Below are 14,412 nucleotides of genomic sequence, written 5' to 3'. Positions count from 1 at the left end.
ATATTATTATATAAATAATATATGTAATATATTGTTATATAAAAAGTTATATAATTTTTTTTTCGAGCCATTTCGAGCTGAACATGAGCGAATAAATTGTTGTTCGTGTTCGGCTCGTTTGCATTTCAAGCTTAAAAATTTGTTCATGTTCGGCTCGTTAGGCTTAACGAACGAGCCGAACACGAGCTGTTCACGAACAACGAGCCAAATTGACAGCCCTAGTCATGAGTTAGGATTAGGGTTTGGGACCTCTCGAATTATAAGATATGGGAGATATCTCCTACATTTCGAATCGTAGGTGCTTATCTTTTTTTTTGTATTTGTGTCGAGTTGTAGTGTTTTGTATAAGACTATCCGATTTCTGGGAGATTAACAACGAGATCACAACTTCCTTCATTCGTAACCTACCCTCGCAATACAACCACGATCGTGGGAATTTGGGAGACCGAAAAAGAGATTGCAACATATTATTCAAGCTCGCTGGGAAGGCCATGTGGGGATAGCGACGTACAAAGACCCAAAACTCCAAATATAGTCGCGATAATAGCTTGCTGGGATGATGAGATTGAGGCGGACTTGGGAAGCCGATCATGATATAGTCACGGTAATTTCTTGTTGTGACCATCGATCGTGTGAAACAGTGGTGATTCTGCCGAGCTGGGGCGTGCCATATGCCGAATCACACGATTTGGAACTATCCAGGAAGCCAACAATGGGATCACTGTGCTCAATTAGAAAAATATTGCGGTACAATTTGGCTTCGTTCGGGCTGTGGGAAGATGAGATCGAGGCCCTGCAATGTTGCCTTCTTGGCCTCATGAAACAATCGTGATTTGAGCTATTTGGGAAGCCAACTAGATCGTGGCATACATTTCTTGATCAAAATATGTTCAGAAAATATTGGCAAGAAAATGAATTACTTAGAGAAGAAATTGGACATTGGACGAAGGGTGAGCCAAATTAAATATGGGATAGAGGAAAGGTTTTTCTCCATTGAAATTTGATTCGAGAGGAGATTCGCAACACAGGAAGAATTGATTAAGCTTATGAAGTTTCACATAAAATCACTTCCACCTACCACGAGATCGAGTGATGTTGTTGGGAACGGACGCGAGTAGCAACAACTAGAAGGATTTGCAAGCCATTCGGGCAGTGTCGCTGCCTTAGGCAGATCAGGAGTTGTGGTATCGAACGATTGAATCGGGAACAAATTCGAGCAACCTCTGGAGAGAATTGCACAACGTCGTGATGTTTGTGATGAGCGACAACAAACAGTTCAGAATGTCGTGCAATTCAAGGCTAGAGAACTTCTCTTTGAAGAACTTTGGCCTACGATTCTACATCAAATTGTGCCAGTGCATTTTGTTGCAGTAGCCTTTCCGGTGGAAGATAATTTAGAAGTAATGACGGGAACAAGATAGGAGGAGAAGAGGGGGGTTTTATAAAGGATTGATTTGGACATTGTATTGTATTCAGGAAGGAGATAAGATGATGGTTTTTCATGATGAGCCAAATTTGTGCAAGACATTGGTGACGTTGAAAACTATGATGAGGACGATTCAGGATGCAAGACTGAGATTCTTAATCAAGTTACATATCATGGAAGAGACATGATATGGAGTTGATAGAGATTTTGGGGATTTATAAACTACTTGATGCATTGTTTGTGCGGCGATATCCTCCAGGTTTGACTTGAAGTTAGGGTGTCATTAGATTTGAATGCGACTGAAGATGTGCACAAAATGATATGATACCGGAGTTAACCCGAATAACAACAAAACACAAATATTATTGCTAAAACTTTGAAAAGAAACACGTGGTTCTTAAAAGTAGGAACTAAAGAATACAAGCACAAACAAGCTCCTAAGAGGTGGTCTGGGGTTTGCGCCAAGAGATAAGGTGGATGGAAGGGTTGTGATAGCAGGTTGTGGTGAAGAGGAAGGGGTTGCCGACAAGTCGAGGTTTAGGAAAGTGGGATGGTAGCAGGGCTTGGTGATGGAGGGTTGGTGGCAGCAGTTTGAGTTGCAGGAGGGGGCTGAAGGCGACTACAGGGGGTATAAGGGAGGTCCGACGTCAACAGGATGGGGTGCGAGTAGGGTGTAACGGTAGCTGAAGGTGGAGGTGGGGCCGGCAGTCGCAGAAATGGGGAGGTGGCTGCAAAGATGAAAATAATGACTAGGGGAAGGGATTAAATGTGGGGGTAGGCAGACATCGTCACCACCTCGAAGCAATATACATCTGTAGCATCACCTGTCTTCAGATACAACCCTAATAAGGTGAAAACGTCTGAAGGCAGAAATCTGTCAGAAAACAAAACTGAACCCTATATATATATATATATTATATATATATATATATGATACTAGATATAATAGGAGTGGGAGAACGGGTGGCAGTTCCCGTCCATTAAGATAGCCCCCATTGAATTGGTTGGGCCGGTTCAACCAAGCCAGTCCCCGCGTCATGACATTTCTAGATGATGAGGGTCACTATAAATTTTTTATTAAATGGAAAAGATTGCCAGATGATGACATCACGTGGGAGTCATACAACCTGATTTAACATTAGTTTTTTTCACCTTGAGAACAATGTGTCTTTTTGGAGGTGAGTAATGTTATGATGGCGCCCAAGGGCCATTTAGTTTTTATTAGCCTATGGAAATTTAGTCATTCGTCATTTATTATTATTTAGTATAAGGCCAATATGTTTATGCTTAGCGCTGTACATTTGATTGTGTCTTGAGTCTTAGATTTGGAAGAGATTTTCTACCAAAAATTATAGGATTTGGGAGAGATCGCGTACCTTTCGAATTTTAGTTTATGTATTCGTGTTGAGTTAATGGGATTATTGAAGCAAGATAATTTGCTTTGCCCTACTTTCTGCGGAGTTTCCTATCATAGGCATCACCTTCTTCAAAGCTCGACATCTTCAACTTCCATATGGGGGAGTTTCCTCTCTAATTTTCTCAATCGAAGCTTATTCTAGTTGTGAAGCCGAGGTTGGTTCTTGTTTTTCCATAAGTCCGACTCATTCCAAAATCAGCTCGCCCGCCTCTATAGGCTCCTAAATCACTTTCCCCCAGAAGACTACCACAACAAAGAGACTGGCGCGGTTGTATGCAACCCTATGCTAGGGTCCTACCCACAATGATTCTTTGTCCAGGTTAAAATCATTCGAATCAATCTTCTTTAGCCCCAATTCGCATTTTGCCTGCTGTCGCTCATTCCAATCCTCCAAATGTCGCACAATTCCCTCCAAATGTTGTTACTTTAATTCATTGTCGACCCCTTCACTTGATGCCTCTTGCTTTTGTTTTTTCCAACCATCCGAATGCCAAACAATTTCTTTCTAGTGCTGTCACTTGAGTTCGCTTCAAATTCTTTCGCTTGATCCTGTGGCTCCAGATCCTCCTAAGGTAGCGACCCTGCTTGGATTCCATGTGAATTCTTCTGATTGTTGTTGCCTGTGTCCACTGTAGACGTCGTCGCTCATTCCCACAGTGGCCGACGGGAGTTTTGTACTAAGGCCATGAACTGCCCCCCACATGGTCGAGAACCTATGCTTTTCCAATGATTTCATTGCTCAGAAATGCTATTCCATTTCAGATCTGATGTGAATCACCTCTCCGTCTAATTTGTCATCCAAGATATCTACTTTCTTGGCCACTATTACTCCCATGACGGTTTTTTATCACAAAGGTGGAATTCCAATATCTCGTGATCCCGCCGCTGGCTTCCCAACTAGTTTGAATGGTGACTATATCGTGAGGTTTGGTCATGAAGGTTGAAACTTATATGCCGCGATCTCATCATTGGTGAAACCATGTCTGTCGTCATCCCATCTAGCTTGAATCGCGATTGTATCATCAATTTTGATGACAAAGGCGAAACCATGTCTGTCGTGATCCCGTCGTTGTCTGTCGTGATCCCGTCGTTGGCTTCCCAGCTAGCTCGAATTGCAACTATGTCACGATATTTAGTCACGAAGGCAGAATCATGTACGCTGCGATCTTGTTGTTGGCTCCCAACTTGCAAGAATCGCGACTATATCGCCATTACTCTCAGGATGTTGTTCTAAAACCAATGTGATAGGAATGAGATAAGTTTCCATAGGAATTAGGGAAGAAATAATAGTTTATATTTCGCTCGTACCAATTCAAAACGATACAATCCCAAATACATAAAGGCCCAACACTTACAATTCGAGAGGTAGTCGATCTCTCCCAAAGCCTAACTCTAAGGTTCAAGACAATAACCTTGTAATTGTAACTAACTAATAATTAAATTACCGTTTGTCTTCCACGAGACATATTTAAATTATTTGGTAGACGGTGCTCTAGGCACCGGTCTAAAATATTGTTCTAGGTTGGTTTATATTGTTTCTTTGGTGATTGTATGTAATATTGAATTATAAAAAATGATTGCAAAAAATATTATTTTATTTGTTTTGATTAGGTTTTCCAAATTTTGGTTTGTGGGTCGTGTTTGAGTTCGATCGTAGTGACTCAACTTGAGTATTATCAACCCAAAAATCTCAGATTGAACTCGAACTCAATTCGACTCAATATGAAAAATAGCTAAGTTGTGATGGATTAACCCAATTTAAAATGAACATGATTAAGTAATTTGGGCATGACAACTCAGTAAAAATAAAAATAAAATTTTTAATATGAATTTCAAATAAGAAAAATTAACTAAGGATTAAATCTTTAATTTTCTTTAGGTTGACCTAAACCTGACCCTTCATTACCTGAACTTCATTTTTCTTAGCCTCTTAGTTTGATCTGTGTCGGTCGTTAAAATTCTCTTTAAAAAATATAAAATGTGGTTTTGATTTAATTTATTGTGTGTATATATATATATATATATATTATTTTTAAAAATAATATTTTAATTTAAAAAAATGAGGCTGGATGAATATCATTCATTTATTAGTTTAAGTAAACGAGCACAATACCACAATCAATGTATTTATCTGGAGATATACACATTACTTGGTAGTAAGACTCGATCAAATAAACTGTAGAATTTTATGACATCCATTTGGTATGCGTACTTTTTATTTTGACTGACAGGTTTCCCCATCTAATATAAAGATTAGATAGAGTTTATATTTCTTGGGTTCTTAAAGCTCCCTAGAGAGGACAACCCCTATAGTTAATTATCTCTCAAATGACTGAAGTCATTTGAAAGAACTCTTGATGATGATAAAAGGTATCTGTCTTCATGAATTCAAAGTTTTAGGGTTTTTAAGTTTGGACATAGAAAAGTCAAGTGAGAATATTATTTTTAGAATCAAAGGAAAGAAAAGTAGGAGATATCACCGATCCTGAGGTGAGCATTGGTGACTTCCCAAACTATCATATTGTTTGACTTTAATTTTAAGAAGATGTTATTTAATGTTTCATTCTGTCAATTTTATTATTTAGAGCTTATATCTGCATAATATCCAATTATGCAAATAGCTTGGAAGATAAGAGGATTTACGTCGTATCAAACTATGACCTCGGAATCCTAATACGAGGTAGAGCTTATATTGCACAATGTGCAAAAACCTAAAAGATAAGGTGATGATTTATGTTGCATTAGACAGACCACCTCAAAGTCCTATGACTTGTGTTATTTAAACAAATGCAATCTTTAGCTGATGTAGATTTGTTTTGCTAATGTAGATCGTCATCCTCCATCTGCTGCTATTTTGTCGTGTTGCCCATGAAGGCTTGCTCCGTACTCCATGTCGTAGCAGTTAAGGGTATAAGGTTTAAGTGTACATGCAATTGTTGGGTCAGTGGCCTGTCACAGTATACCTCCTAACATAGGTCCTACTGTTCTCTACCCTAGTGGCTCTGCAGGTTCTGTAAATATAGGAATGGAAGGACAGTGAAAGTGCAGTAAAGAAAAGTAGTGTGAAGAACAGTAAAGAAAAGCAGTAAGATGTGCAGTAATATTAAAGAAAAACAACAAAATGAGTAGTAAAGAAAAGTAGTAAAATATGCAGTACAGGCTGTAAAATTTAGTAAAGGCTCTGCAGGTTCTGTAAGTAAATGTAGGAACGGAAGGACAGTGAAAGTGCACTAAATAAAAGTAGTATAAAGAGTAGTAAAAAAATAGTAAAATGTGCATTAAAGAAAAACAATAAAAAGGTATAGTAAAGAAAAACAACAAAATGTGCAATAAAGAAAATTAGTAAAATATACGGTAAAGATGATAAAATATAATAAGTATAAAATAAACTTGTGTACCTGGCGGGTCTGCTGCTCATTCAAAAGGGGTTAATGTCGCATGTAAAAGTAAACAAGTATCACATAAAATTTAGTTAGCATGACAAACATGGATGTATGTGTGTAAGAGTCAAGTGATAAGTAAAGGAACAAGTGACAAGTAAAAGAACAAGTGACCTATGAAAGACCGAAGTGAACTATAAGAATCCAGGTTCGAGGTAGGCTCAAATTTATCATTTCCGAAGAACTTTGTAGGCAACCATCGGCCATTCACGTGTATAAAGTCTGACATTCAACTAGAAATTTTCAACAAGACAATCTTAGGAGAACAATTCTTAACCCAGTACAGGTAAATGACAAGTGGATATTTAAATTGTATCATTCAAAGTTTACGGTTTGTCATGCATTTAAAAGTTGAATTTCATTTAATGGTCAAAAGTATTAGTTTCATAAGAAATGTATTTTTTTGTTATATCCTTGTATGTTTTGAACCGTCCACAAGTCAATCACACTGTCGGGTTAGAATCACTGACAGTCTAAGAAAGCAAGGGTGTTCACTAGTTTAGTGTCGGCGAGTAATATTGTCATCTTACATTCTCACTAGGTCCCTGGGTCAGGTCCCGATATTGTAGGATGCAATATTATTTTACTTTATTAGCGGATGTCTTTGTCATCATCTCTCTTAAACTCCAAAACCGTTCAACTTATAGTCTTGTTTGATGATTCATATATAGCAGAAGTTATATATGTGCACTTATGTTGAAACATAAATACCAGAAACGAAATCATTAACTAAGAGTAAAGAAAGCAGAACAAATCAATAGGAAAAGAAAAGGCTGACCCATCTCCAAAATCACGGAAGCGAAGAGGCGAAATAGCGAGTGGGTCAACCTAAAAAACATTTAAATTCTTCCAAAATAGTGATCAAATCAACCTCCCGAAGAAGTGCCTAAATCCCCTTCACATGATAACTCAATTAGCCTAAAACAACATGTAATCATTCCCAGACATATCTAGGAAACCAACGCTTGAATGGCATGAAAAGCCCGAAGAATAGCTCCAAAGCCCCTCCCAAATAGCACATTTAAAACTTCCAAACGACATTTAGGAAGACCTCAAACAACACTTAAACTCAGTCCAATGCAGCAAGCATGTATATAAGAAAATCAGCTCTTATATGTCTCCAAATAACATTACAAGAGTCTCAGAAAACTGCAGCCCCAAAGCTACCAAAACAGCCATAGAAAGCAGCTAAAGAAAGCCACACTTAAAGTCTCTACAATGCAGCCCAAAGTCGCTAAAACAACCATCAAATAAAGTTGAAACCGCAGCCCATAGGTGCAACCCAAAAGGCATTCAAAATAGCCATTTAGTAAAACCGAAACCGCAGCCCAAACATCGGCAAATAAAGTCAATAGAAATGCACGAAGACAGTTAGCAAGTAGACCCAAAACTGCGCCCTTGCATCACAATTAAAGCCTCAAAATGCTGGCCAAGCAACTACCAATTAAAACCAAATACTGTAGTCCAAAAGGCATCTAAAATAGCTATCAAATAAGGTCAAAACTGCAGCCTGCAGGTGTAGCCGAAAAGGCCTCCAAAACAACCATTAATTAAAGTCAAAATTGCAGCCAAAATACGCCACAAAAGGCCCAAAAATTGCAGCTATATATGCCATAAAACAGCCCAAAACTGCAGCAAAAGGAACCAACAAAATGTCCCAAAATCGCAGTCAATTTAAAACAATGATGAAATCGTCCTCCAAAGGTATGTGAAAGCTTCCAAAAATCAGCACTTAATGTACCTAAATTGGTGTATAAAAGCCTTAAAATGCAACTTAAACTTTAATGAATAAAGCTTCAAAATGTGGCCCAAACATCACTAAAGAGAGGGCAAAACATCAGCCCGGATTAGTGCCAAAACAGGGCTAAACTACAGACCGAAAGCTTGCCAAAACATCATCAAAAGCTGCATTTAAAAGCCCCTCAAAATTACAGTCATTTCAGCCCATAAAACAAACCAAAAACCTACAGCTAAACCTTTCAAAACTAGGATAAAACCGCAGCCAAAAAAAAAAAAGCCACAAAATCCATCCAATTAACCAACAAAGAATTCATCAAAACAAGCCAAAAAACACAACCCATAAATCACCAAAAACCATGACCCAAACCTGCTTTTCAAGAATCCCAAATGTGTGCACATTTGGCTCAAGTATTGCATAGGTAGAAGTATTTCCTGTATTCAAGTATACAACACATACACCATTTCATCATTATATGAAAGGAAATTAAATACATTTAAACATGGCAATCTTATGCCTTTATGATTCCTCATTCTCAAGTGTAAAGTTACATGCTCGACATAAGTTCTTATGCATTTATAGGTTTAACACCAACTTTATCATATAAGGGCTAGCATGCATGAGCAAATGAAAGTTTAGGTGTTAGATATGTAATGCAGAAGAATAAAGGGGCATGTTTGTAAACTTTCCAAATTACATGTTGCTTGGAACAGAAGAGATCAACGCAACAAGCATAAGGTGAATCAAATGAAATAGTTACCTCCAAATTAGATATAGCTCACTGCCCATGTACATTTACATGTCATCCAATCCATGTTTTTACATATCTAGCACCTAAGTTTCACTTTTTATACTAATTCCGCCCAAATACTAAAAAGGAATGTTACAGATGCATATAGTTGTTTGACAAGCTGCATAAATAATTTTCCTCATACCCAATGCCTCGGATTTTTTTTACAAATAGGTCATCCAAAACTTTCCAATCTTTGCCACTTGCACATAAAACATTTCAGATTTTTGCAAAAATAAAACACTAAAGTTTTCAGATTTTGACAAATAGGCCACCCAATAATTTCAGATTTTCACAAATTAGCCACCCAAAATTTCGGATTTTGCAAATTAGCCACCCAAAGTTTCGGATTTTGCAAATAGGCCACCTAACATTTCAGATTTTGCAAGACATAAGCATCAAGACTTCCAACCTTTGCAAATAAGGTAATGACGCTTTCAGGTTTTATGAGCAAAGCACTAAAACCTTCCATCCTTTGCAAATAACAAATAAAATTCTCTCAGCTTTTTGTCCATCTCAAGCCAGTATGATGTACATGAGCAACGCCAAGCTCAAAGTAAGGTGGCAGATGTATAAACATAGCAAGTGTATGATTATTTCATCATCCAATTGATGGTATAAGTGCAAGGATAAAATAAAAAAATATATATCCCAACATTTTATATAGTGATCATATGATGCACAGATTTTCACAACAGAAACCAAGCCCTTCATATGTTTTTTTTTCAGATTTTTCATGGATCAAGAAGTATGTAATTGAACATCACAAACAGAGCTAGTGAAACATTACAAACATTCCTTCCTACTCTTATTATTATTTTCTTAGGATGGCCAATGGAATGGTGCAAATAAGGAAGAACAAGAGTAAGGAGAAAAGGAAGAAGAATGCACCTCGCTTTTTTTTTTTCCAAAAGAAACAGAGAAAAACCAACCACCAAGCAATTTAGGGAAGAACCAATCCAAGAAGAAAGATTTTGGCAACCCCTTCTCTTCTCAAAATTTCAGCTCACCTCGATAGTCAAACACACAACCAAGCAAAAATATCGAGCCAACAATCAAGAATACCGAGCAACCCAGAAGGAATACCGAGCAAACAAGTAGCACCAGTAAACCCAAAATCCGGCAGCACTTCCCCAAGCAACAAAAAAAACTTTCAACCACAAAAAATCTTCCTTCAGGTAGGATTTTATAGGCAAATGGAAGACGAGCAGCCACCTACTAGCCCTAGTGGTGGCCGAATCAGGTAAAGGGAGAAGAGAAAATGCATTTAAGGTGGAAGAAATGCAGCCTAGGGCAAAGGAAGAGTCAGCCAGGTGGAGTTTCACCGTTGGAAATCCGCTCGGTCGAGCGGAGCTTGAAGAGGTGAGCCGCGTGCGCGAATGACAGAGGAATGTCGTGTGTGGGGGAAGAGGAATGACGCGTGTGGGGGGAAGAGTAATGTCGCGTGTGATCGAGGGGATGCGGGAGAGGAAGACGGACTCAGTGGTTTGCTAGGGCTCGCGAATTGAAGAGAAGAGGGCGAACCAAGGCTTTGATTGAGCTGCGACTGGGAAGAAGGGAGGGGTGCGTGTGCGGTGAAATAGGGTTTAGGATTAAAATAAATATTATAATCAGTAATATAAATATAAAAACATTTTACATTTCCAAAAAAAAATTGATTCATAATTTTTTTATTTGTGCGTTAAATCATGGCAAAATGAATGTTATTTTTAGGTAATTCTGACGTTCCGGACGCATTGGCCCGGTCCGTTTCGTCGTTGGAGGTCATTTTGACGACTTCATTGATTTGCATGCAATTTTCTCGTGCACGAAATTATGGCGATATGAGTGTCTTTTCTTGTTAAAATTGGTGTTTTGGGCGTGTTGGCGCAGTCCATTTTGTCGTCGGGGGTCGTCCGGAGAAGTTTGCATTTTCACCCATCCTTTAAGCTCAATTCTAGTCCGATCTTGTGCAACTTAGTGAATTTTGTGTATTTTTTGTGTGTGTGTGTGTGATGATAAAATCCCAAAGAGGTTGTCCTAGGGCTTGAGACCTATTGGGAACTTCTCCCTGAGTCTCCACATGATAGTCCATGATAGTCCTTAACCACTTTTGACCATACGACGATGGTTTTGAGATCATCAATGTGGGACATTATAAGAGAAATATGAGGTGGCTGGAATTTTTAAGGGGATGTATTTCAATACTAGTTTTCTAAGATAGTCAATAGGAACCCCTAGAGCTAGATCCTAGGATCCTAAGGAAAAGAGTAATGACCTCAAAATGAGGTCAACATTATCTTTGACTATTAATCTCGTTTTATGATAATTTTAGTAGTAAATGTCATCTGTGCAAGCCCATAAATGAAGTGAAATAGCTAGTTTTATCTCGAGCAATGCAGATTATGCTAATATTTTTAGGATGAGATTATTTAAGAATTATTTTCATTTAGATAACTGATTTTCTTGTAAAATTTTACATGCTTTGCTTAGAATATCATGTTTTTTTTGTTATCTATGACCTTAATTAATTATCAATTCTTTGGTCCAAAATTCGTAGATAGTTGCTGTCTTGATCGGTGGGGTTTCAATTTTACGTGGCGATTTAACAGCCGAACTGCTTACAAAGTTCTTAGCGTATGCCGAATGGCTAATTTTTTCTGCTTGGTCGATTGGGGACAATTGGTCTTCATTGATGCAATCAATTGGAGCAAGTGAGAAGGTGTTTCAGCTGATGGATCTTTTGCCTAGAAAGAAGCTCATATCAGGAGGCATGTGCTCATTATTATTTGTTTATCCATGATAGCTTTTCTAGATTACTCATAATCATCTCACTAATATTCTCTCATGCTTTGTTGATTCAGCAATTATACCTTGCCAACTATTTAGAAATACATGATTTATTCAATTAAGAAGTTGAATGAATTGTGAAATAAAACTTATAATACATACGTTAGTTTAGAGAAATCTTTGTTTGTAAGTACGTTGATTGTATATTAAAACATTGAATTCTAGTCAAGTAAATTAATTTTTAAGTGAATCTACTTTATTTTTTCGTAAATTAACTTATTTTCTTGGATTAACTTAGGTTTACATCAGAAGAAGGTTTTGAAAAGAATATAGCCATAGTATATCTGGCCATACACTATGAACATACCTTCATTCTCTTAGCAAAACTTTCGGAAAGATACAAATCTTATGCACGTGTAAGGCAATTTTCTTTACTGAACAGTATATTCTGTCGTTGTTGTGGTTTGATATTTTTGGAATCAAAGATAATAATTTAAGGCATTTGAGCCTAAAGTCTCAAAAGTTATAGTATTTTACAAAATGTCTTAACTTTTAGACTATTAAACTAAGAAACTAGCTTCCTTATGCATGTCAAATTACTAATTTATACTTAATATTTAGTATAAAATTTAAAACATTCGGTCTTGAAATTGGTTTTGATCTTCATTTAATCAAATAAATAAAATTACTGAATAATATTAGAATACGAATAAAATTCCTTTGAAAAAAAAAATAAATTGAGCACATAAAATGTTTATTTTATATTTTTTTGAAATTTCTATTTTTAAAATAATGATGAGGATATGGTAAAATCATATCAAATTTCTAAGTTTGAATTAAAACTCTAATTTTTAATAACTTTGTCAAATGCTAAATTTTAATTTTGTGCAATCAAACCGATTAAATCAAATTATATTTCGGTTCAGTTTAGATTGATTTTAGTAAAAGTTTGGTTGGTTCAATTTTATAGATTTTGGATTTCAGTTGCACTCGGTTTACTACTTGTGAACCAATCTATCTAAATCGGCCAATATCACACTTCTAGGTGGATGGTAGTCGTGAGGTTTGTGCGAGGCGGAGGTCTTTAGGACTTGTTAGATGGTGGAGGTAGAGGTGGAGCTGTGAGGGTGGAGGTTTTACATGAGGGTCTCTAATGCCCCAGGTCTGGTGCAAGGGTCGCTAAAATTGCATGGTGGAATCGCAAGGGTCTTCAGAATCACACAAGAAGGCAAGAGGTGAGGTTGAGCGGTGTCTAAGGGTTGCACAATGGCGAAATTGGATATAGTGTCTGGTGATTTGGCCAAATTTAAATACTTTCCCTCTGTTTATTCGAACAAAATACCTGAATTCTCAAAATCAGTGCAGTTATTTTACTCCATATTCCTTACACATTTGTTCAAATAGCCTTTTAAACTTGTGATGAGCATTTGGTTGATTTGGCTATATTGGTTGACAGATTTATTAAATTAATTATTCTAAATCAAATTATAGGTAGAACCAAACTAGCTAATTCACATATAAAACCAAGACGTATCAAATTATTTTGTATTTGAGTTTATTTGATTTAATTTTGGTCTGCATGAATTGTGAAACCATAGGTAGAACCGATGTTTTAAGCAAATTACAGCTTGGAACCTTGGTAGCTTCGATCCAATCTTGAATCTAGAATTTTTCTTTGGTGCTTCCCTGGAATCTTGAATCTAGAATCTTGCTTCGGTGCTTCCCTCTTTGCTTGCTTTCCATGACTCTGTAAGGCATGAGAAAGTCTAAGGCTTAGGGCTTTTGAGGAGGAAAATTGAAAATGGAAATAATATTGGCTATTTAATCATCATATTTTTGTTTTCTGCCAGAGTCATTTTTTTCAAATGAGCCAATATCTGAAATCCAAATATCTCTTTCCCCCAAACCAAAAATCAAACTATCATTTGATAAAATGAACCTAACCAACCAAATACGTATTCAATTTTTTGGTTTTAACCAACTAATGTTTATCCCTAGACTTAACCAAAATAAAGAGGAAGAGTTTGAGAGAAGGAAAGGGGGATAATTTTTGTACGTTGTAACACAATATTATAATAGGGTTTTGATAGCTATTTAATAAAGAGAGAGAAGTTATTGTGTGGAGAGACAAATGCAACGTGTTTAGAGGAAAAGGAGTATTGCAAGGAGAGAATATTGTTGAGAAAATTCCACGAGTAATTTGTCATTCAAAATTTATTTACCATCTAGAATTTTATTTATTTATATAAGTTGTGTTACAATAAAACCAAATTTATGTGAATTCAATTGTAATTAATGTCTGGATAACTCCTTTTAATTTAAAATAAAGATTGTTCTATTAGTAAATTTAATTAAAAATGAAATAATCCTTAAAATAATTCAAGTTCTTATATATTTTAAAAATAACTTTGAATTGTTTAGAATTATTATCAGGTTTCATTATTGACCCTATTGTTTTATTTTCCTCCCTGTTCTATTCCGGTTTCTGGTTTCCTTAAGTATATCTTGCATCAAACTTATATAACATTTTCTTAAGCTTGAACCAAAATAGTCTCATCAGTCTATTCTCAGAGTATCATATTTCTCCAACATCGACTATACAAAATTAATTCAAAATAGTTGCTCGTGTACACATTATGATACGGAATTGATCTCAATTTAGTTTTTGACTACACAAAAGTGATCTGATTTTATTCTTTGGGGAATCCTTTTGGATCAATTTTGTGGTGTTGTAGGATTAAATTTGACAAATGCGATACTATAGGATTAACTTGGTCATATTCAAATAGTTTGTGGGCGATTTTGAAGTTTAACATATTCAAATAGTTTGTG

General features: G+C 36.5%; 1 protein-coding gene across 1 annotated transcript in view; it reads left to right on the top strand.

The window, feature by feature from the left end:
- LOC110027673 (ABC transporter B family member 26, chloroplastic) overlaps positions 1-14,412 on the top strand; it is a 35,887-nt gene that overhangs the window by 15,038 nt on the left and 6,437 nt on the right. The window contains exon 10 of the mRNA XM_020729187.1: positions 11,351-11,561. Within this exon, the coding sequence (XP_020584846.1) occupies positions 11,351-11,561 (211 nt within the window). The remainder of the gene's footprint in view (positions 1-11,350; positions 11,562-14,412) is intronic.

The sequence above is a fragment of the Phalaenopsis equestris genome, unplaced genomic scaffold (genome assembly GCF_001263595.1).
Source record: "Phalaenopsis equestris unplaced genomic scaffold, ASM126359v1 Scaffold000436, whole genome shotgun sequence".
In the NCBI taxonomy this organism is placed as follows: domain Eukaryota; kingdom Viridiplantae; phylum Streptophyta; class Magnoliopsida; order Asparagales; family Orchidaceae; genus Phalaenopsis; species Phalaenopsis equestris.
This window is presented reverse-complemented; position numbering and strand designations above follow the sequence as displayed.